This window comes from Gobio gobio, assembly GCF_949357685.1.
Source record: "Gobio gobio genome assembly, chromosome: 22".
NCBI classification, from domain to species: domain Eukaryota; kingdom Metazoa; phylum Chordata; class Actinopteri; order Cypriniformes; family Gobionidae; genus Gobio; species Gobio gobio.
Window position 1 is genome coordinate 19,372,019 of NC_137118.1, and position 25,369 is coordinate 19,397,387.

Here is a 25,369-nt window from a genome sequence, read left to right on the forward strand (position 1 = left end):
CCCAAGAATGATAATTCTACTTTCTTCCATGGGACACAAAAGGAGAAGTTTTGAAGAATGTCCAGACTGCTCTTTTCCATACATTGAAAATGAATGGGGACAGATGCTGTTGAGCTCCAAGTATAAAAAGAAACACCATAATTGTTGTCCAATCGACTACTGTATTCCACACCTTCTGAAGCCTTATGATTTCATGTGACAGACTGACATTTTTGTATTTTTTCACTGATATTCTTTCTCCAACACTGTAGCTCTCTATTCTCATTTGCACTTATTAAAACTTGACATGCAAGATCTATTGCCATTTGATATAAAACCTGCCAAGTCTTAATACGTAAAGAAGCATAAATAATATTTGAAAGCTATTACAGAGGGAACGATTATCTGTGAATAACTAATGAACTTTTAGCCTGTTCCTGTTTGGAACAATTTCAGCTTGAGCAAATGACAGTCTTTTCCCTTTTTTTTGGATGAACTATTCCTTTAAGGATGCTTCTGTCAAAGCTTTGAGTTGGTTGCCATAGCAAGGCGTCCATTTTGATGTCACAATAGTCCCCATGGACCAAACGCCCCACCCTAGACTGCTGTGCCAGAGTCAGACTCATTTTATCTGGAGTATGTATGTGTGCATGCGTGGGCAGTATCCAATAGGGAATATTCAAGGACTGAGGCTCATTAGCAGATTTTTACTACGTTCCTAGAAAACATCATTTTATTTCCAAGCACAACTCATGCTTGCCCAGACTTACAACATCCACTCCTGTTCAAAAAAAGAAAAGAAAAAAAAACTCATACAAAACAGTCATATGTGCCTGGATTTAACTATTTTCTCTGCGACTCTCTGTGTGGGAGTGTGTATGAGCATGAGGGTGAGTGTCTATAGACTGACTGCCCCCCTCCTGGTTTTCTTTTGCAGTCTTTCTAACCGGAATAAAAGGGAAAATTCCTTTGAGTAGGTGCTGAATGCGTGCGCCACATACCTCTCTCTCTCTCTGTCTCGCTCCCCCCAGCATTGTTTGGAGCCCTGGAGGAGGGGGTGGGTGGGGTCTCAGTGCCTGCAAGCATCTCTCTCTTGCTACATCCCTCTCTCTCCCCCTCCGTCCCTCCCCCCACCCACTGCTTTCATCCAAGAGCGATGAGGTAATCCCTGCCAGCGCTGTGAAGCATAGCAAGCGCTAGAGTGAGAGTAAGAGGCAGTGGAACTGAGTGGGAGAGATACATTGAAAGTCAGAGAGGGAGAGAGAGAGATCGAGACATTGAGAAGGGAGAGAGAGGAAGCCGGTGCAGATCTGGGATGACGTTGTCTCCAGTGGAACAGCGATAGCACTGATCAGTTGCGGCAGTGGCTTGAGCACGGGTGAACACTAGGAGATAGGGCATGACCCGGGGCTTCTAGTGGACTCCAGGGGTGGAAGAGCCGAAGAGAGGAGGACCGGAGCCATGACGGAGAGATGCAGCCTGTGGAGTGCCCTGTCAGCGGCTGCCTGCTGCTTCTACAGGGGCTCCTTCATGCAGGTGCAGGTGAGAGGGGGGCACCCCCTGAATGCTTGTGTGTGTGAGCATGCATCCACAGAGTATGTGCATGTATACGCTGTGTGATGCGTGAGAAAAGGTGCGGATCTGGATTACATCATCTCTAAATGTGCCATCAGGAGTTCCTGCATGAGAAGTAGAAGAAGACGCATGTCACTTTTCCAATGTGGTGTATACATATTGATTGCTCTGATTCCGTTCAGGGCATCTGCTTGCAGGGAAGGGTGCCCCTCAGGGCTATGTGTTTGGCCCGGTACAATTGTGCAAACCCAACAACTGTGTCATTCCACCAGCCTGAGCTATGATATCACTGCACCGTGTGCGTGTGTGTGTGTGTGAGAGAGTCTATGTGCCGACTGGGCTCAGCTCACTTTGGCTCAGCTGTAACACTAGTGCTGATGATGCACAGTTGGATGAGCAGGCAGGCAGGGCTCTGTTGTCACCCTGCGGTTATGTAGTGGATTGTAATGGGGCTCAGGAAACAGGAGAATGCATCAAAGTGGCTCTGGAGGTCATGCTTTTTATATCTGAAAGTAATGATATATTGTTTCATGCAAGGCTCCGAATACAAAAAAAACTCTGAGTTACTCTGTCGAGGTCTGATACATGATCTCAGAACAACACAGGATTTCAGTGGGAAGGCTGGAAAAGGGAATGGGTGTCGTCTAATTGTCCTCTGTTTCAGCCAACTTGGACGGGATAACAACAGTACAATTTTGGCTCTGAGTTTGGGTGGTGCACTAAGCACTATACAAAGAAGGACAATACTTGTTTGCCTCATTTACTTTTCTCACCCTCTCTGTTTGTTTTTCCTGTTCCTTTTAAAAGCTAAACAGAGGGCATTTAAGGTGATGAAATTATAGTGTTTTGCACTACAGAGTGCCAGATTGACACTATCTCACTATAAATGCACAGCTAGGTGTAGATGGTAAAAATGTCCCTATTAAAACAAAATGTTTACAGTGCATTTTTAGTCATAGACAGTTTACAGATTTCACATTCTAGCCCAGTTACTTAACCCTTACCACTATGTTTTCTATATACTTTATACTTTCAGTATAACCAATTGTGTACAAATGTTATGGGAATTTTTTTTACAGCTTTCACATTGACTCCTGGCTAGTATGTATACAGCACAAGCTTAGAGCAAGCCATATAAAATACACACAGTATAAGCACACCTCACAGTTATGACAATTTGGCATTTACTAAGAACAAAATGAAAATACTCAAATCCATGTAGGGGCCATAGAGGTCCATGGGCTGTCTGTAATGATGTATGTGTTTGTTCCATTGGCCACCTGAGCTCAGAGCTCACCAGGAGGAGATGATGGTGTCTCAGCTGCAAATTGATAAAAGTCATTCTGAGCTGATTTTCACATGCAGGTAAACAGACAGTGGAGAATTTCTTTGTGTCTGTCAGCTTGACCTTGTGTGTACCTTTGCGTTAAACCGATTTTTGCTTTTCAGTTTATGGAATTTACTGTGGTATAGGTAGATATTTTGGTCGGCATAGTAATTTGGATAGCTTGGCCCAAGAAACTCAAGCCTTAACCTTATAATTTATAAACCTAATTCTAAGCCAGTTATAACACTTTGCTTGCAACTTATCCAACAATACCTTGCCTTAGACTTGAATTTGGGTCCTAAGATCCAGTTTGGACCCAGGGATTCAGTGTGCAGTCCCCCCAGTAATCTCAAATGTGTCCCTGCATCAGCCTCCTTATACCAGTAAAGATGGTGCAGTCTTGATTTTAATTGGGTTAGGGTACTGTGTGTTTATCAGGGACAGCATCAACCCCAAATCCTCCATCTGCCTCTTGCAGTTGCACTTTGATTGTTTCATCTTAATCCCCCTATTCTCTGCCGGCTGGCAGCTCGACCGTCCTTTCGCCTGCGACCCCACTTGCATATGTGGTCATGCCAGTTTTAACCACAGGGGTCGGGGGACCATATTCACTCTGGGGGTCCAAAACGAATACCCCGTTATCATTAACACAGATTCCAGACACATTAAGTGTAGTGTAATTGTCTGCTTTGGTGGGTCGCCGCTCTAAGCTGGTGCATGATTCATTTGCATAGATTTCCCCTTCCAACCATTACAAAAAAATATTAATTTCATATTTAAATATTCAGGGGTATGACTCTCCCTCTCCCCTCTTTCTTTCTTCTCTTTTTCTTATGTTTTCCTTTCTATCCTCTCCAAATCCTCTCTGGGAAATGCTGTCTCTTCCCCAGGGCTGCGGCGGCTTAGCAGCTGTTAAACAGAAAAGTTCAAGAGTAAATCTGCCTGTTACTGAATGTGAGGATAACCTAATTACGCAGGGCTGTTTTCTCTCCTAATGAACGCCACGCGGATTTGGAGTGCCAGGATTTTTATATACCTCCCCCCAAACTGTTTCTGTACCAATTTCTTCTCATCCCTTTGATAATGTGGCTGAACTAGCAGTCCCTCAGAGACTGGCTTAGTCTTCATTCATATTGTGTATACTTCTCAGACTAATGATGTTTGTTCTGCTTTGCTTATCACACAAATGAAGATGCTGAAGTTGTCAAAAAATGCTAAATTAGACACAGACTAAAGTTGGATGTGTTTGTGAATCACACTGCCCCAACAAATGCCAACATATCAACCATTCTAAAGTTGTCTGTTCCTGAATGACCACTTTCCTACAGACTTGCTCCAACACACATATCTGGAAGTTTCTAAAAACACTGAAGACCATAATTAGCTGTTTCATGTGTTTAATTGTGGTTAGAGCTAAACTCTACATTCCTCCAGAATTAGGTTTAGACACCCCTCACCAACAAGGTTATCAAATAGACTCAACAAATCCTATCAACATCATTTATTGGGACAATGTGAACTAACATAGGGTGATCCTGAAAGTTGACAGGTTAGTGAAATGATTTAAAGCAGTGGCTTTCGGCCCTGGTCCTGGATTAGCCCCAACAGTACAACATTTTTTATGTTTCACAAGCAAGAACCACGGCACAACCAAGAATGCTGGATAATTATTTATTAAAAAAGTTAGGGATGAATAGGGAAAGGATGAAGTGGAAGAGAGAAAGGGATGGTAGTCAGGCTGATCAGAGTGGGGGCATCATCTCAGTTAAATGTAGGCTGAGTGATTAGGACCCCCAATACAACCTAGAAGGGAAGAGAACAGGGGATGGTAAAGATGGTTGAATGGATAAGAGAGGGAGGGGAAGGGAGGGTTCGAGAGAGCGAGTGACACAAACAGTACTGTAAGGGTTGGCCCGATTATAAGAAGGTTTTGAGAAGTCAGGTGATTGGTTGAAGTGTGGCCCCGCTCCCAAACCTCAGTTAACTAGTTAACTCCATCTCTCTTATCTGACAGCCATTTCAGGTCTTGGATATTTGTAGGGTTGAGGTACTCCAGGACCAGGGTTGGGAAACACTGTTTTTTTTTAAGTGACATTTGATAGTTAATTGCTTAAGCAAAGACTATGTTCTCCTTTATTTTGAAATATGATTGAATACACAAAAAAATAGTAGGCAAAGAACCCCCTTTGGTGAAATTCAATGTGGTTGAGTCCTGTCAGTGCACTATATCAAAGAAACTATGAGCTGGTTGTGTGCTATTTTTTATTTTTTTTATTCTATATTTAAGTGTTAGTGGAATGGAAGTGGAATTAATGAGATGTTTTTTTCTATTATCTGAACAGAGATCAGAGGGAGTTTTTTTCATGGCTAGCCATCAGAAGTCTTTAATGCTTCTGTCCCTTTAAGAGAGCGGTGAGATCACAGAGAGCCTTTCAGCTCTTCTCAGTGCAGGTTTCACCATGTCTATCTTCTATTCCTTCCACGGCTCATCCTCTCCACTGCTTTATTATCCAAGAATATCACATTGTAAATCCAGTAGGTCAGTGCAATTGGTTGTTAGCACTGAACAGGAAGTGTCTCTGTCTTAGGCATCCACTATCAGATGCTTCAGTGACAGTGGATTATCAACACCACCAGGAATTAATTTCATCTGAAGTGAAAGAAAAGCCACTATCATGTCCTAAAGTTTCACCCCCTCAAAGGATCTGTTGAGCAGGTGGACCAAAGGAAAAGGGGGCTGGGAAGTGGTGTGGGCTGGAGTCAGGTCTCTTTTGTATGTCCACTTGACCTTTATCCTGGTTTGACCTTAGGGTCAATAGACAGCAGCACACCCTTTTCCAGTTCACTGATAAAAAGGATGAATGCATGTATATGAGAGGGCACTTCAGTAGACATCACAAGAAATATGCTCTATCATCTCTTTTAAACTTCATTAGAAAGAAGGGAACCTTGTCATTACTTGTTTTGGTCACAAGAGAGGGGACCACTTCAAGGCTATCAGTGGAGCCGGAGACAGATAGAATCAGTCATGCATGTAGAATACACGTGATTGGTGAAGTTTTAAGACATAGCTTGTCCTTTTGAACTTCTTGTCTTTTTTTTATCCTAGTTATTCCAAAACGGTGTTCTTTAAATGGTCTTATCTAGTGTTGAAAATTAGGCTTCGTGCCTTATCAGTGCACAGGGTTTAGTGCAATCACCCTTGGTTTTTATAGTTTTGTGTGAGGTGGTGTTATATCCATTCACATTGTGGTTGTGGTATTTGAAAAAGTATGGACATTTGTGTCAGACATGCATGAAACCGGGCTTGTGGTTATCTTCCTGTGTTTGACCAGTTCAAGCAGGGCCATGCGTTTCCTATCTCTGTGACATTTGAGTACCAGCAACTTGTTGGATTCATAGTCGTTCCATCAGGACTCCAACCTGCCCCTGAATGCATTACCATAGCACCCATCTCTTTAGAAGAGCCACTACAGTGAATTACCGTCGACAGCAGAGAATTATGCCTCGCTTGATAACACAATACATCAGAACAATCATAAAAATGCATTTTATTGTCTGAGATTGAAGTGAAACCACTCACCATGCAGCAACCAAATCACCCTAAATGGCAAAATGATGAGAAGGAAAGATTAGACAGTTAATTGCTGTAAATGAATTCAATTCCATTTCAGCAGCACCATGGCAAAGTGTGGTGATAACAAAATTAAAATTGCGACAGAAAACGGCATAGCTGAGTCTTTTAAGCTTCTTTAGACTGTTGTGTTGTCTGGATTGGATTAGTTATAGACTTGTGTAAAGCATGTAATCTCCAGTTTTGCATTGTATGTTAAATTGAATTAACCCAGTTTTGCTGGTAGTGCGCAAGACAGGGACTCTAGTCCTATTCATTGGCACATATTGGTGGAGGTCTTTCATGAGAAGCAGTAAGAGGAATAGAACAATACATTTTTGAACATCCAGAAGAGGGGATTTCTCCTCAAAGATCCTGGAAAGAATCACGTTCATATGCCTCTGCAGCAACTACAGAAAAACAATGACATCATGTACAGGGTGGAGAACGAGAGCGAGTGAAGAGAGAGAGAGGGACATTTACATCACAGCGGGATATTGCTGGCTAATACCTAGTGTGCGTGGTGAGGTTTAACACATGCTGAGAAGGGTTAGTGTATGTCCAGTGGGGTTAGCTAAGAGGCACTAAACACGCACGCAAGCAGTCTGGTGTGTTTATCTGTCTAAGGGAGCTCCCCAGCACTCTCCATCTTTACTCCGCTCCCCCAACTCCAGGAGGAGTGCATCATCTGCAGTGTCGCCATGGTGACAGCCTCACGCTCCAGGACAACCCCACCCCCGTATCCCAACCCCCATCAGAGACGCACTGATTAGGTTGCTCCAGTCACCATGTGGCTGCGTGTAAATGTGTGTGTAATGAATGTGTGAACACCGTTAAGCCTGCTGGTGCAGACATTAGCGTGTGTGTGTGTGCGTTTGTGCACACCTGAGCTGCATGAACAAAGCCTTGGGCTCCACACTTTTTTTTCATCCCATTATAAACTCCCATTAGCGCTTCATTTTAGTGTATGTCTGAAGTATCATTGTGCCGGGACAGTTTAACAGTGTACCGCTACCATGCGACCCTAGCTGAGAGGTCACAGGCCACCCGCCAATAAATGCCCCTCCCCAGCTGTACATGAATGAAAGTGAGATCTCAGCACTCCACCACCGTTTACTCTGCCAGCCAATGGCATGCACCGCTGCGGAGCTCTCCGGAAGAGATGACATCATCTCCAGCCAATCGTAGCATAGCTCAAGGGCTGACTCCTGCAGGCTCAACAATGCAATGAGATATACAGAGAGCGTGTCTCTGAGGTGAGATAGAATGAAAGAGGCAGAAATGCAAGGAAGCATGTTGCGATATCCTATCGTTCAGTGCAAACACCAGATATGATGTTGAAATGACCTCAAACGCATTCTGGGTGCTATCAGGGGCAGATGACAGAAGGGCAGGTGTGTGTGTGCATCTGACAGTGATACCTCTCTGTGACCTGCCAGCCGGCATTACGAGGCAGATCATCTTGCCAATGTGTATGTATGTGCATCCCTACTGGGACGATACGACTACTTGCCCCGGGGTTGCTGACCACACTGAATGTCTGAATGTTCAATACGCAGCGGCTTTTAACATTCAGTAAACACTTCATAACCTAAACCAGAGCGGCAACATTTCCATGTGCTTATGTGACAAGGAATAAAAACAGACCTCGCCCTTTTATCGTTCTCTTTCTCTCTATAGCCCTGAAACATACTCTATGCAAGTATACAAATGCAGATGCGAATGCTTAGCCAATGTTTAGTGTGTTGTCCAATGGTCATTGATGCTCGTTCTTGGAAACTCTTAACTATATTTCCATGTTATTTCAATGCTAAAAGTTGCTTTTAGTGTGAATAGTGCTTTAATATGTGTTTTTGCATTGTAACAAACCTCAGGGCTCAGGGTATTTATCTTTAATTTTCGATGCTGTGGAGCTAGATGTGATATTTGGGTACTCTGCTATTAATAAGTCCACAGATTTACTGATTTTAACTAGCTTATTGAGCAGGGTTATTTTCAAATTGTGTCTAATGGCTGTAGTTAATCTAAAGAGAAAACTGAACACAGAAAAAGACAATTTATGTCAATGCATCCTCCAGCATCCCTTCTGGCAGTGCTGAGATTAAAATTTTTATTTGTGTTGGATTATTAATTGCGTTTTGACACATTTTGTAACACAACAATGTGTGAAATTGAGCTTGCATTCACACATCCTTTTTCTTTTTCTAAATAATGTAATGATCAGATGTGCTTATCTTTAATTTCAGTACATCGATAGGTCATCACTATTTGTATAGGAGATTGTATAATGTGTGTGGGGACAGTTTTGACACATCAGTGACAGCTACGCTTCCTCGTACCCTGATGTCCTTCTGAAGACTGATGTGTGTGTATTGATCAGAGAAAGTGATGAGCATGTGTATGCATCACGCCGTGACTCACTTGATAGTCATCACTGAAAAATAGATGTGCTCAAGCACACTCTTACACATAGGCTACAATCACACATGCAGTTTAATGCTGCCCAATTATCCAAGTGTTTGAATGATAGTGTGAACAAACAAAAATCAATGACATTTGACATTTTCAATTCTAATCTGGGCCACTTTCATTGAAGTGTGTCTTCATTTTGGAAAGTTCGGTTGGAATTTATGTGATTTGACATTTAAAAGAGTACTCCACCTGACCATAATTTTTTAATCAATAAAACTCACACACAGACAGTTTTCCCCAACAATTTTCCTTATGAGCAAATTCAAACATAAAAACGACATAGTTTAGTTTCTTTACGGAAAAAATGTTGCCACAAATGCTGTCACAAATGCTGCCACTAATGCTGCCACTAATGTTAATAATATATATAATTCCTTGTGAAAGTATTCAGACCGCTTCATTTTTTTTCACATTTTATGACCAGATGTGTAAAAAAATCTTTTAAAAATAATATATTTGCTTAAATATTCAGATCCTTTTCTGTGGAGTTACATTTGGTTCCTTGACCCAGATTGGAGTGAGGTTTAGGGGGGTGAGTGTAACGGAGGCCAGCTAGTAAAGAATTGTGCGGATAAACCTCACTCCCCTGGCCCCAGGAGGCACAGTAGTGACAGATGCTAGAGGCTGTGGCCTTTAGCGTCCTTCTTAGTGTGCCTGCCTCCCATGTCCGAAACGCCAGTTCGAATCCCGGTCGGAGTGAGGAGAATAGAACCGGAGGGCTTACATTGGAGCCGTGACCAAGATGGGAGTGAGGTTTAGGGGGGTGAGTTTAACAGAGGTCAGCTAGTAAAGAAGTGTGGGGGTAAACCTCACTCCCTTGGTCTCAAGAGACGCGCTAGCAACTGATGCTAGAGGGTGTGGTCTTTAGCGTCCTTCTTAGTGTGCCTGCCTCCCATGTCCGAAACGCCAGTTCGAATCCCGGTCGGAGCAAGGCAAGTAGAACCGGAGGGGTTACACTGGTGCCGTGACCCAGATGGGAGTGAGGTTTAGGGGTGTGAGTGTAACGGAGGCCAGCTAGTAAAAAACAGTGCGGGTAAACCTCACTCCCTTGGTCTCAAGAGGCATGCTAGCGACTGATGCTAGAGGCTGTGATTTTTAGGGTTCATGTTAACGTACCTGCCTCCCATGCCGGTTCGAATCCCGGTCGGAGCGAGTCAAGTAGAACCACATTTAAAAGATTTTAAAAAATTGGATTTGAGCAGAAAATAAGAATGGCACGGATTTTTGATTGCAAAGTTACACACACACACACACACACACGCACATCCATAGCATTGCAGTTCCATCAGAAAAGGTCAGAGAATGATCCGTTAACATTTCCTCACAGCACAAACACTGCCAGTGCTTGATATGTGCTTCCTAAAGGCCGCCTGAGCTTTTTCAGACACTTCCTGTCATCTTTTTCTCCCTCTACCTCTCACTCCGTAGGTCTGAGAGATGGATGGTGGATGTGATGGAAGATGCCTGTAAGGTTACTCTCATAAATTCACTTGTATTGACCTTTCAAACTGCCCTTTCACTTTGAGATGGCACAGCGTTCCGTTCATGTGAATCCGGAAACAGCCTATGAGATGAACTCAACTGGATTGAGTTTAGCACATCAGATTAATTTGGAGTCTGTTGCCAATCAGATGAGTATATCCCTGTTCATAGCCCTTTTACTTTTATTGTATAACTGATGCTCCCCAGAAGTGCTGCCCAAAGTCTTTTATTGAATTTGGTGTCTTCATAATTTCAGCTGGTACGTCTTCCAGGCTGTGTAATTAATCTACGGCTGACATTTATTGATTAATCAATTGGACGTGTCTTTATATTCCTTCGCCAACTCACCCCTGCTGCAGTTTTCTCCTTTGGGGCTGAGCCCAGTGCTGCGTTGTGGGATGTGCGGTTTATTTGAACATAAAACAGCCCCTGGCCTTACACTTTTACACTAGTCTAATGCTCACACACAAATGCTGCTACTGTTCACAGACGTTGGATTCATAACAGTATTTGATGGGGTTATATTGATGTGTCCTTAGACCCCACAATCCATCAGTGCCTTGACCTTTTGACCCCTCACAACCAGTAAATTGGCTCCTAATTGGTTGCTCTCTTAGAAAAACAGGAAGCAGAGGTGTCTTCGGATTGCAATGGCTCATTGTGACAGTTCATGAATATTAACGCTTGTGCGGTCAGGTCAGGTGACTGTCAGTGTTGCAAAAATATTGCGTCATTTGAAAAATTACTGCCCTTTCCCAACCTAGTGAGATTCCTTGTTGTCGACTGCCTGCAGAGGTACTCGCTGTGTTTGAAACGGGTCTAATGAGTCAATTCAATTACCATTCATTTTAAGAGTTGTCTGTATTTGCCAACGGAAGTCATTCATTCTTAGCGAGAGTTGGTGATTTGAGGTGATTTGATTAGAATCAGATCGTAAGTGGCTTTGCACATGTTGCTAAGCTAACAATGTGGTCTAATAATCAAAAATTTAGAACACACATAGGGCCCTATTTTAACGTAACGTTTTTGCGCAACGTAACGTGCAATAAACCAATCAGAGTCTCATCTCCCATTCCTTTTACAGTTTTTCTCTGTCGCTTTGGTACATTTCTCGAATCATCCTCGACATTTGCAAAATAGTAAGTGCATTTCTCAAAACAATTCGTACAAATAGCAAAACACCATGGATTACCTGCAAAAGCCAGTCTCTTTCTCAAAATCCTTAGTTCATCTCTCAAAAGTAAATATCTGTGTCAATGAACATGTCAGTGCCATCAGAATGACAAGTCCTTGTGTCATTGTGTACGGATAAGATGGTCAAATTGTTTAGTCATGTTGTCAATATAACCGTGTATACACTGGAGGGATGTTCTGATGTAAATATGGCTAAAGTTTTGATGACAATTATTGTAAATTGTAGGTTACACCTTTGTGTATGTGGGAGTTTGATTGCAAGAGACTGGACAAGATTCACATTTACGCTTTTACTGTTTGTACTGTAATTTGTTGACAGACCATGTCATTGCGATACAGAAAGGAAAAGACAGCACTGCATAGCACAAAGAAAAAAAAAGAAAAAAAAGAAAAGTAGAAATATGAACGTCTAATGGAAATGTATAGAAATATGCTTGACATATTATGACAACTTGTTCAACCATTTTGCATGTAAAGACTTATTCTATGAACTAATGGCTAAATGTTGTGGGGGGTGAGACTATTCAACAGAGACCCATTATAATACATTTTGATCAACATGACGTAAGATAATGTAGGAAACAGCAGAGAATTGTACATAATCATTTTCATGGATGCACACAAGCATTTGCAACTTGTTCAAAGAAATGAGAAACTGCTTTTTTGATGTGCACAAGTGACACAAAGATGTGAAGATTGAACAGGTAGTTTTGAGAATATCAATTCTGATCTGATAAATGTACCAAAGCGACTGAGAAAAACTGTAAAAGCCAGTTGCACTCGCATCACGGATTTGCGTTTGCGATATTTACATGGCGGAATATTTTGAATTTTAAGTAGCGATTGAGCATTATAGACCTTTGTATTGTGATACATTTGTCTATAATGGAATATCAGATTAAAAAAGTCCAGGGTGGGACATGGTTCTGTTGATTGGTTGGAGGCAGATCTGAATGGGAACTTGCAGTCATTTGTAAGAAAGAGGCGAGGACTAAATGATTGGAAAAGTCCAGCATACGTCACCAGAGAGAAGACATTTTACTGAGATATGATTGAGTTTTGATTAAAAGTTATGAAATAAAAAAAAGATGTGCATAGATGAATAGTTCATAATTAGATCCAAAACTTGAATTTAGAGAGATAAATTGCTGTCTGGGTAGACAGCTGGGCGCTAGGATTTAAAGCAGAGATATTATGTGTTTGCATACACATTAACACTCTAACAATGAAATTACAGCATTTGAGTTAACCATCACAATCATTATGTATTCTCTGAACATTACGGTTTTTGTGGGAATTCAAATCTTGAATGAGGCTCCCGCTGTTTCTATGATTTCAGCTTTTTGTTTCACTCACTAAATCACAGGGCTGAGATGCTATTTGGCTAATACGGATGCCGCGAATGTCGAGGCATTTATCCACAGAGATGTGCTCTCTCCAAACCCGTGATGAAAGATAAGTCATGTGTGTTTTCCTGTGGTACTTGCCCCCCTCTATGACACCATATGCCCAAAACCCTCAGAAACACACTTGCTTTGAGCTGCTCCCCTAACACATAGGGACCAAACCACCCGTAGACCCCATATGCCCAGTTTTCTCTTGCTGCCTGTCCTCTCTCTCTCTCTCCCTCTCGTGTGTGAGCCCGGAGGGAAGAGAGTAATCAGGATGTTTCTCCTGCGCCTGTCAATGTAACAGGCCTATGTGTCACAGAGAAGCATTATGAACCGGCAGTAGCACACAAATATACACACAATCTTATGGGCCCAACCACAAATCATGAGACGCGGCCTTGCCTAAAGTTATGATGCCATGCATGAGCATTTTTATCAGGGTTAAATAGTATGACTAATTGTCATTTCATGTGGTTAAACCTTCTTTGTAGTTTTATCATTATTTAGCTTTTTATGTCTATGTAGTTTTATTTTATCATTTATCTTATTTAGACTTTTTGAAACTAGTGTCTATTTTTATCTGTATTTCAAAATAAACATATTATCACACATTTTTATGAATTAAGTTCCAAATGTAGGTTCATTAGGAGCAGTAGGTTCAGTCCTGTCAATCATCACGAGCGTATAGCATCCCTCCATCTCCCCATCTCCACCTCTCTCCCTTCTCTCATTCTCCCTCTACATAATACCACTATAGGGGGATTGAGCTGAGCCTTGGTTTCGAGCCTCCACAGAGGACAGCAAGCCAAGTTCGTTTACCATTAACTATTAAGACCGGATGGGTTGGCAAACTTGTGAAACAGTATAAATGGATCTTCATACATGAAAAAAGATACAGGAATTTTTCCTGTGAATCTATGTAAATGCGGTCTTGTCGCCTCTCTGCATCTATGTACAATGTAACACAATGTATATGTTTACAGTTTAGATCTGTCCAAGTGGTCTAGATATGGCTAATTTTGCCTGATATAATTGACTCAAAATGTCATGAGGGGGCCCATGTGGAAAGATACGCATCCTCTACACCAGTGGATACACCTCCACACACACACTGACAGGAAAGGAAATAATGAGCGAATCCACTCTCAGACAGACAATCATGTGCAGGGGCACTTCATTATCCAGCAAATCCCAGTAATTCCCAGCATTCTTCAGTTGAATTAGAGGCATGGAAGCTAATTCATAATTGATGCTTAATTATCAATCTCATTTGGAATGATCATTACCTATGCATAGGAAATCATTTAAACCCTGAGGCCTGATAGAACACAGGAAACACTCAGGGTTTATAGCAAAGACTTTACATATACAATGACATGCACTTATATTATTATGAATGGGAGAAAGTGCAACGCGCAATATGTTATGTTATGTGCACATTGTGGACACATCTAGAAAAAACAAGAACTAGACCTTGTAAACACTGGTACACTTGCACGCAAACAGGAACTCAAGACACGCACAATAGAAACAACATTTATGAGAGTTTTTGCCAGATTTCAATGGTGATTTCAAATATGAATGTAGCAAAATTAAAGGCTCAGGGAAGAAGGAGGTGGGAACCGGCGAATGTTCAACTTAAAGTTTTAATCTAAAAAGAAACAACAAAATGAACAGCCCCTCACAGACGGCTGCCTCATATAAACAATAAAACACCAACATAAATGTCAAGGCCTGGTCCTCTCTCATCTTGCACTGTCGCCACTCCTCCTTTTATCCTTCCGGAGCTCCTCTGTGAGACTTAAGACCAGTTTGGCGCACAGGTGATTCACATTACCCGGCAGTGAGTCCCCCGTTCCCTGCTCCTCCCCATCATGGCAGACAGCAGCAGGCTCCGGCCTCAGGCAAATAGTGGCGACTCCTCCACTCCCTCTCGGACGGCAGCCGCCCTCCACATCCCAGGCGGACGGCAGCGAGTTCCGTCCATCCCCTCTGCAAGTTACTCCAGCCCTCCGCCTCGAGCGTCCATGGTGGCAGACTCTGCTCAGCTCGATGGCATCGCGGATTTCCACGGCGGCGAGTGATCTTTGACAGCGCGTTCCTCCTTCCTCCTGTGTTTCGGCACCAATGTAGCAATGTTCAAGTTCAGAGAAGGAGGAGGTGGGAACTGCCGCATATAAACATAATGAAAACACTAACATAAATGTCCCAGGCCTGTTTTTTTCTCGTCTCATCCATGAGACTCGAGACCGATGTTGCGCACAGGTGATGCTCTTTAGCACTCGCTCTGTTCTCACGGCTCTCGGCCTCGCCCTGCTTGCCACAATAACATTTTAATCGTAAGCCGGGTGAACAGATTTTGAGAATTTAATGTTTCCCCATTCAAAAAGATAGGAGCTTGACATGACCGAAAAAGCTGCCCGAGAGGCATTTCATGCCTGAAAGGGGCTTTGGTCTATAGAAATCCTTGAACTGGAATGTATGTTAGCACACCCCGAATTCCCGGCAACACACCAGAACAGCAGATCAGTGGCTTGACATGTGCAGAGACCTAATGTTGAAGACAGAACAGCTGGCTGATGGGGTGTTGTCCGCATATGTCCAACCAAAATTTCCCCCTCATTTCCCCAAGACACATCGCACCGCCCTTGAGACGTCCCATCAGAGGGGACCAAGCAGCATTTCCATGACAACAGCACGACCAGGTGTTTGCTCTCTGAGAGTTGAGGTCACAGTCTTGGCACATGAGACATCTCCCCTTTCACACACCCAGCCTGTACTCTCCCTGTACCCTGTGTGACCCTTGGGTGAGCACAGCAAAACAAAATGCCCCCCGTGGCATGCAGCTGACTGATCATGTTTGACAGGAGCATGTGTGTGTGTGTGTGTGTGTTTTGACGTGGGACTGACTGTATCAAAATGCTAAAGAGCTCCTTCATTTTTAATGGGTTGAGAGGGTTGCCAATAACAGGAACTGCAGGGCGGCATTGAGATGACCTAATTCCTGCTCTGCTGTGAGCTGAGGTGGTGTTGCACTCTTCAAACTTCTACTAATTCTTGAAAGTGATATGCAAGTGTATGTACAGTATGTGCCTCCCTATTGTGTGTATTATCAATTAAAAATACCATGGTACTACTATGTTTTCTCAAGTTATGAAAGAGCAACTTCTGAGTTTTCGGACATGTTCCACGGTAATACCATTAAAACTTACAGTGGAGTACCAGGTAAATACAATAACTCTACCGTAGTACCGCCACTATATATTTTTTTATTCCATGTTGACCTTGAGAGTTTAAGTAAACCCTTTTTGCGAAACAGATGGCAGCCATACAGTCTGCTTCAAGACTACAAACTTCACAGTCAAGAGTCATTACAACAATTTTTTTCTGCGAAGCACAAGAGGGAGAAACGAGTACAAAAGACAGAACAAGAGAGAAACAGGATAGAGGAGATTGAGGTCTGATTCCAAGCTGGAAAGACTGCTGAGATTATACAAGAGGTTTAAAATGTCACATTTGTAAACCTCAAGTTAACATTTTTATGTGCATATTCAGGAGGTCAATAACATTGATTGGACGAATACAGCTCAAGACAAACTGACTCAATCTGACCTGGTTTAATAGCTGCTTGTTCATCTGTGAAAATGTCATCATCATATAAGTCTGCTCTGGCTGTTTTAAACAAATAATATTGTATCTTTATTCCAGTTAACTCAACCTGGGGTTTAAAAAGATCATAACCCAGTGTTAAGCACAGTGTGAAAATCTGAAAAAAAAAACATTGCTAAACACATTTACACATACATCAAAACAGTCTTCAATCAGAAAAAAACGAATGTTTTAGAGGGTCTGATAACGCACTGAGCTTACAAATCCATTCACGATCCAGAGAGCATCATTCATGCATACTGAATTAATAAAATGTCCCACTGACCACTAACCCTGTGCTGCGTTTCTTAAAGGCGCTCCAGGACATTGACTCAGATACTCGAAATATGGAGATAAGAACTTCACACACTGTAGTGACCTTTCCTTTAGCTTCTCTGAGACTAGCTGAATTCAAGGTTATAGTGACTTCAATTAAACTTTATAGTTCACCCAAAAATGGAAATTCTGTCATAATTTACTCACCTTTAAGTTGTTCAGAACCTGTATAAATGTCTTTGTTCTGCTGTACACAAAGGAAGATATTTGGAAGAATGTTTATAACCAAGCAGATCTCGGCCACAATTGACTAATATAGTAGGGGAAAAGAATACGACGGTAGTCAATGGGGGCCGAGATCTGCTTGGTTACACACATTCTTCCAAATATCTTCCTTTGTGTACAGCTGAAAAAAGAAATTCACACAGGTTCGGAACAACTTGAGGATGAGTAAATGATGACAGAATTTTCATTTTTGGGTGAACTATCCCTTTAAATTTAGAAAAAAATGTGGTTGTTTTGGTTGAACTTCAATGTTTGATGTATTAAATAGTTACAGAAAATGCTTTATTCACCCTAATGTCATTCCAAATGTAAAGTTGTCTTTCTTCCAGAACGTTCAACTTTCTCTTATCCATAGAGTGAAAATATTTGGAGATTTAGACTGTCAAGCTAAAAAAAAAAGCTTGATAAACGTACTTAAAAAGCAGTACATACTACTTGTGCATTGTTATTGATATCAAATCTGCCTCAAAATATTTTGAAGCAGCAAGTTTGAATATGAATGAGATCTGAGATTTAATCTATAAAGGATGGGACATTTTCAATGACATTTTGGCTTTAGAACACTTAAAATATAAGGCTTTTATTTCGTAAATCATCATCCATTTTCAATGTATGGACAAAACCATCTTGAAAATTCTTTTAACATCTCCTTTTGTGTTCTGTGGAAAAATGACTTTATATGAGCAAGATGAGCAAATCATTGTGTAAATTACAGAATTTTCATTCTTTGGTAACCTATTTCTTTAAGAAATGAACTTTTAGCCTCTTGGGTCATCTTACTGGACAAAGGAGCTGATCTGAGGTCAGACATATTTAAAGCATGTGGATATGGATGTTCATGTAAACATGGTTATCTATTTAAACCTCTTAAATATGCACAACATCAGCTTAGTTTTTTTGTTAATAGAGTTGTATGAGATCTAGTACCTCATTTGACCTGCATATGTGCTTGTTTAACACCAGAGAGAGTGTGTGTGGGTGTGTTTGAAAGAGAAACAGACAGACTGAGAGAGAAAATCTAAGAAACAGAAATCGTTTTAAGATGTAATATGTTGGGATGTAGGCCAGCGATGACAGAAATGGGGATTTGGTGGAGATTTGGGTTGTGTAAGACAGCAGGGATAGATGAAGGGATAATGCAAAGATGGTTTTCTGGGAGATAAGGGTATGATAGGGGCATTAAGACGGCTTAAGATGGGATAAAGGGACAACAACACTGCATGGGCAGCAGATGGACAACGTCTTAAAATCGGGACCCCTGGATCAACTTGAGGGAAAGGTCACAGGACTATGTGTATTTGTCTGTTTCTAAAGAGATGGCTCAATCCACAAACGTAAACACATCAAAGTTTAAAGAAAAAAGTTCGTAATCCAAAATGGCATATTAACATTGTCCGATTACCCCGATATACTCTCAAAGTTTTGAAACCTACCACATAGACCAGTGATTGTGCTTAAACCTTACATTTAACAGCAAATATTAGCACAACACAAAATGTCTTAAACATTAAAACGTTCAAAATAATTATGACCATGAATTTCATAACCAAAAATATGGACAAAATATAGCTGCAAGCAGCAATTATTGGGGTTTAAGGCCTTTAAGCACATGTGTAAAAAGATATTATGTTTTATTTAGCAAGCATTTAACCACTTAGATCAGGGTTCCTCAAATCTTGCCTTGGAGGGCCAATGCGCTGCAGAGTTTAGCTCCAACCCTGATCAAACTCACCTATCTGTGATTTTCTAATGAACCTGAAGACCTGCATGTTCAGGTGTGTTTGATTAAGGTTAAAGCTAAACTCTGCAGGAAAGTGGATCTCATGGGCCAGATTTGAGGATCTGAGGATCCCTGACTTAGATCATAGATGGAAAACATTTAAGTATCCTCAGAGTGAGCCCATACATACGTGTGTGTAAAATTTGGTGTAAATATCTCATTTCGTTTTGAAGTTATTGACACGTATATTCATGAGAGCATAAAAATGACCCATCAAAATGTTGACATTTGAGCATTATTGTTTAGCCATCGACCTATGTTTTCGAATTTCCAGCGGCTAAAAGATGCTAATTAATTGGCCGATGGCGACCATGTTTTTTGAGATACGCCAATGCCCTCATAGACAGGCATGGCACCCTGGACAAAGAGTCAATTGGACTACTGGTTGGGTGGTTATAGGCATTTTCATGTTTTGTTTCCCCTTTATAAGCGCCACTAATAAGTGGCCAATTGTCTAAATTTTTTTCATGTGACCTCAGATTGAGCTCATACATATGTGTCCTGAGTTTAGCATAAATATCTTGTTCCATTTACAAGTTATAGCCATTTTAGTAAATGTGACCCTGGTCACATCAAACATTTTGGCTCCCCTTAGCGACCGTGAATTGAAATGTCTTTTTTTATATATAATTATTGATATTCACTCTCCAGAGAATATTTCTGCACTGGGTTGGTTCCGATCTGGCAAAAAAACTAGTAGTTCTCAAAAGAAGGTTTTTCAAAAAATCCAAAATACCTGAAAATTTCTCCGCTATAAGACACTTGAGCCTACGCCTAACGGCTGAGGAGCTATGAGCCTTTTTGTACTTTTGACCGCTGTATCGCCCCGTCAGGGTGATTGGGGCGAGCCTTGGTGACGTTGTAGGCGATGTGTGAGTACTACCAGCTCTCAAAGTTTCATGTCTCTACGACTTACGGTTTGGTCTGCCCGATCACTTTTAGGGGAGAATACTGATCCCTTTAAAGGCGGCATGAAATCAAATTTTACAATTCGTATTTTTATATTAATATTGTAGTGTTTACTATAACTGATTTATCTGTGCACTTCATTATTTTTTAAAAATTCATTTACCCTTATAATCTTTAATCAAATATGTTAACTTTCCCTCCCCCATCGAAACGACCTCTCTTCTCTCCAGGTCATGTGCTATGGCGCGAGGGCGGGGTTATCGCCCCCTGTCTCGTTTCTGCACCGCCTCTCAGAAACATGTCACTGATCGTGGTTAGGAGCATTTTTCTCGGTATACACAATACCTTCTTCAAGAAGGACTTGAGGCAAAAAGAGAGAAATATATGAGAAATAAAAGCTTTATGTAAAAAAAAAAAAAGCTTAATGTAAAAATTACTCAATATAGTCGGACGAACAGCTTATCGTGACGACGCGCACTGAGGAATGCAGCGTGTGAACGCGCTTACGGCGCGCCCCCCTTATAAGGGAGAGCTGAGAAAAAAGCTTTACAGAAATAAAGCCATAAAAGGCTTAAAATACGTAAAATCTGTAACATAAACCAGCGAAAGTGAGGAAATATGCTCAGTAACATTATGTAGAAAAGATTTAGAGAGAAAATACATTTATTTAAGAGATAGATCGAGTTTTTCTCCACAACTGAGTGCAAACTTCAAATCTGCCTCCATTTTGTTAGCAACGCCCAACTTCCAACGATCCAATCAATTCCCGAAGGACGAAATCAAGCCTCGCCCTACATTTTTTCTAATTTCAGAAGCCGTTTCACTCGGATATACGTCACAATAAGGAGAAAAAGACGATCTCAACTTCCGTTTCATGCCGACTTTAACTATGTCAATTTCAGCGCTACGTGCTTGAACCCCTAATTATTGGCCACAGAAGGCATTACAGATGATGTTAAGCATAAACCTCTATGGTCAATTTGCTTTTTCAGGTCAACAGTTGTCATGGTGGAGCAACTTAGTGAACAGGATGTTATAAAAGTAACTTGGTTAGTAAAAGTTCGTAAGAGTACTATCCCAAAAAAAAGTTTCTGTCATAATTTCTGTCAAACTGTTTCTGTCAAACCTGTACGGCTACGGCATAAGGTGCTGCCTCATTTATTGCAATTTGGTGAAATTTTGTGGCCAAAATCAAGTCATTTCAATAGCAAGCCGGAAATTGAATGTGAGGGTGAAGGATTTCCCCATGCATATTTCACATCGGGTTCAGGTGGTCATGTGGATTCTGATGGGGACAGTAGACAAATGAGTGGGTAAATGTCTCAGTGTCTCTTTTGTCTATACAGTGATTACAACCTCACCATGACCTCACCAATTTTGGGTGAACTGTGCCTTGACCGTGGTCATGTTTGTAGCTAGATACCTAAATAGTAATGCCACAGTTGACGGTACCTCTATCGTCTACCACCGACAGAGGTACTACCGTCACAGTTACCCAAGAATGCACGTTATGTACAACGGAACCACTTACTTGCATTCACATTTACTTTTGCGCATTTATTGTTTTATTGTCTGAATCATATTCCACATCAGTGTGGCAGGTGAATTTAACACCAGCTGTCCTGTTATCTCTCAAAGCATTGGGTCATTGCTCAGCTGGGCTGACTGGATTAGCTCTACTCCAGAGAGCAGACTCAATGGCAGGCGCTGACCTGTGAATCTTTATCTGCCATATCTGTGGTTCGTGTCAGCCTAATGGTTTTTTTGCGTCTATGGCGTTCCTTTCACCCAGAGGGGCAGCTGCACTCAATCACACAAGATCTGAGTGATTGCAAAGGTTCTTCTGATTGGTGGAAATAGAATTAGGTGGGTGGGGGTCTGGTTAGATGGAGCGCTTCGATTGGTGGTAGAAGAGGATGGGGGTGCTGAGTTGAAATTGGTGATGAATCATGGCTGGATGTTATTCATGACAAGCCATGGGGGTCGGAAGATAAACACCTCTGAATGGGTTGGTGTTTGTGCATGAATTTATTCAGAGGATTTTTTCTGGAAAAGGAGGCCAAATTCACAAATCAACTAAAAACTCTGTTTGCTTTTCAGTTGTACTCAAAATAACATAGCAGACAGTGATCCCAGACCCATGAGGCTCTGATGTCAACCTTGCCTAAAAGGTTTCCAAACATAAGAATTCATGGTGCATTGTAACACAAATAGAATGATTTAAATAAAGATATTGTGTCTAGAGAGTAAGCATCACAGACCTAGATGCCAGAAACCGTTATGAAGAACAGAAGTACAGTTTGTTCGATATATCGTACTATCTTAAGGTTCTAGGTCAGAGATATTCAATTAAAGTTTCAGGAGGTCCAGTCTCCATTTCCCACTTTGCAAACATGGCTTAAATGCCTATTAAATAAAATGAGCAGTGTGCATTAGGGTGCATTTCCAAGTTTCCAGCTTTGTAACAATACGAAATAATCAATCCTCAACAGACAAGGTAGTCTCTCCGAAGCTAGGCAAGGTTAGACGAGAGTGTGCATTTATTACCTTAATGGTTAAATACTTATGTATCTACTTTATTTTCAACAGATATCAATTTGTATTAAAATTATGAATGCAAATACTAAGCTATGTTTGTAAATGACATATATTTGTATATTGTGGTCTAGATTGGGGTCTGAATCTGGACCATGGCCTACTAGTTGGTGACCTCGGTTTGAATTTCATAACCCATGTTTTCTGGTTTATCTGTCCATTGGAAAATGTGAGAAAGCATATTTGCATCCAGGTATCTTCCCACTGCTGGGAAGTGTAGATTTTATATCCCAAAAAGTTTGTCATCAGTTCTGTCTCTGCTGCAGATCATGTACCAGGAAGTATAATTGTTTTTTTCTCTTGCTTTAAAATGCTTGAGGTGTGTGTGTGGTGCATGGTACTTATGAAGGCACCGGGCCGACTCACACAATAGGAGGTTTCCATGACAACCAGAGCTTCAGTGCTGGGGGGGTGTGATCAGCATAGGTCCTATAACCCCCTTTCTATCTCTCTTTCTATCTCCTGTATCTTGCATTTCTTTCTGTCCCTGTGCCTCTGTAGAGGTTACATTGTGAGTTTGTGTGTGTGTGTGTGCATGTGGTCAGGTCATTTCCCCCAGCATGCGCTTCATTAGACTGCCAGAAGTGCTTTCTCTGTGGAAGAAAGAGGGCAGTGAGAAAGACATTTTAGCCCTCCAGGAGCAGCTCTAAGTGGGGCAAGGGGACTTGAAACAGCGCAGGTGTCTCTCTGGAGTCTCCAGACATCAGTGTTTGAAAGCAGAAAGCAGCTTGATCTCCTTCGATCTCTCTTCAGGCTCTTTAATGAGTGAATCTCTCCAGAAATGACGATACCTGCATGCTAAAGCTTCTTCAGAACTCCTGTCTCTCTTCTCTTTTGATCTCATTTTGTCTCATCTCTCCTTTTCGCTTGTCACAATGCTTAGCTTTATCTTTCTCTCGCCTCATCTCATCTTGTCTCATATTGTTTCTCATCAAATCTCTCCTTTTTCTTGTCTTGCCAGATGTCGTCTTTTCTCGGCTTGTCTCGTCTCTTCTTCCACCACAACTTTCTGTCATTACTCATCTTGCCATATTTTGTCTTGCTCTCACCTTGTCTTGTCTCATCACACCTCACCTCTTTTCGTTTCTCCTTATTTAATCTCGCATTGCCTCGTCTCATCTTGGCTCATCTCTCATCTTCTCATCTCACCCCTTCTTTTTATTTCTTGCCTTGCTTTGCGTCTTACCTTTGCCTTGCTAGCTGTATTCTTATCTTGTCTCCCCTCACCTCTACTCTCCTTTTTTCTTGCGTCATCTCATCTTATTTCTTCTCTTTTATGCCTTTTTCTTCTGTTATTGTTCCGTTTCATGTCACCTTTTCACTATTTTGTTTTGCCTTGCTCTTGTCTCATCTGGTCTTTTCTCATCTCATCTTTTTTGTCTTGTCTCTTCTTTTCTCGAATCTCCTCTTCTTTTTGCATTTTGTCTTGCCTTGTTTTGTCTTGCTCTTGTCTCATCTCAACTCACTTTGTCTAGTCTTTTCTCATTTCTTCTCATCTCTTCTTTCTTGTCTAGATTTACCTCTTCTTTTTGTATCTTGCCTTGTCTTGGCTCGCTCTTGTCTGACCTCACCTCACTTCGTCTCATCTTGTCTTTTCTCATCTCATCTCTTTTCTTCTCATATTGTCTCATCTCTTCTTTCTTGTCTCGATGTATAGCTTCTTTTTGTATCTTGCCTTGTTTTGTCTCCTTCTTGTCTTATCTCACCTCACTTTGTCTAGTCTTTTCTCATCTTGGCTTGTCTCTTCTTGTCTTGGTTCATCTCTTGTTTTTCCATCTTTTCTCGCATTGTTTTATCTTGCTCTTGTCTCTTCTCACCTCACTTCATCTTGTCTTGTCTTTTCTCATCTAGTCTCATTTATTATTTTCTTAGCTCATTTCACATTTTTTTTTGTCCTTGTTTTGTCTTGCTTTTATCTCACCTCACCTTGTCTTCTCTAATCTAGTTTCTTCTCATTTTGTCTCATCTTGTCTCATCTCTTCTTTTCTTGATTAATCTCATCTTTTTGTATCCTTTCTTATTTTGCTGCTTTTCTCGGCTCATCTCCTCATCTCATCTCCTCTCATCTCACCTCTTCTTTTTATATCCTGCCTTGCTTTGTGTCTTGCTTCTCATCCTCATCCTCATCCTCACCTCTCCTCTCCTCTCCTCTCCTCTCCTCTCCTCTCCTCTCCTCTCCTCTCCTCTCCTCTCCTCTCCTCTCCTCTCCTCTCCTATTTTCGTGCCTCATCTCATTTTATTTCTTCTCTTTTATCCCCTTTTCTTCTGTTTTTGTTTTCGTCTCATGTCACCTTTTCATATTTTCTCTTCCCTTGTTTTGCCTTGCTCTTGTCTCATCTTACCTCACTTCTTCTCGTCTTGTCTCGTTTCTTCTTTTCTTGCTTTCATCTCATTTCACCTCATTTTGGCTAGTCTTTTCTCCTCTCTTCTCATCTGGTCTCATCTTTTCTTTCCTGTCCAAATTACCTCTTCTTTTTATATTTTATCTTCCCTTGTTTTGTCTTGCTCTCGTCTGATCTCACCTAACTTTGTCTTGTCATGTCTTTTCTCATCTTATCTCTTTTCAATCTCATCTTGTCTCATCTCTTCTTTTCTCAAATCACCTCTTATTTTTATATTTTGTCTTGCCTCGTTTTGGTCATGCTCTTGTCTTATCTCACCTCACTTCGTTTAGTCTTTTCTCATCTCATCTCATCTTTTCTCTTCTCATCTTGTCTCATTTCTTCTTTTTTGTCTCGATTGACCTCTTTTCATATATTCTCTTGTTTTGTCTCGCTCTAATTCATTCTCTTTTCATCCCTAGTTTTTCCATCTTTTCTCGCCTTGTTTTATCTCGCTCTTGT

General features: G+C 41.3%; 1 protein-coding gene across 2 annotated transcripts in view; it reads left to right on the forward strand.

Moving 5' to 3' along the window:
- The window catches only part of sh2d3ca (SH2 domain containing 3Ca), a 60,436-nt gene that overhangs the window by 17,524 nt on the left and 17,543 nt on the right, over positions 1–25,369 (forward strand). Inside the window, exon 1 of one of the 2 annotated variants that reach the window (XM_079804517.1) lies at positions 1,138–1,521. The exons of the other annotated variant lie outside the window; for it this stretch is intronic. Coding sequence (XP_079660643.1) covers positions 1,441–1,521 — 81 coding nt within the window. The 5' untranslated portion in view covers positions 1,138–1,440. Of the gene's footprint in view, positions 1–1,137; positions 1,522–25,369 lie in introns of those variants that run through there. 2 annotated transcript variants of the gene reach the window in all.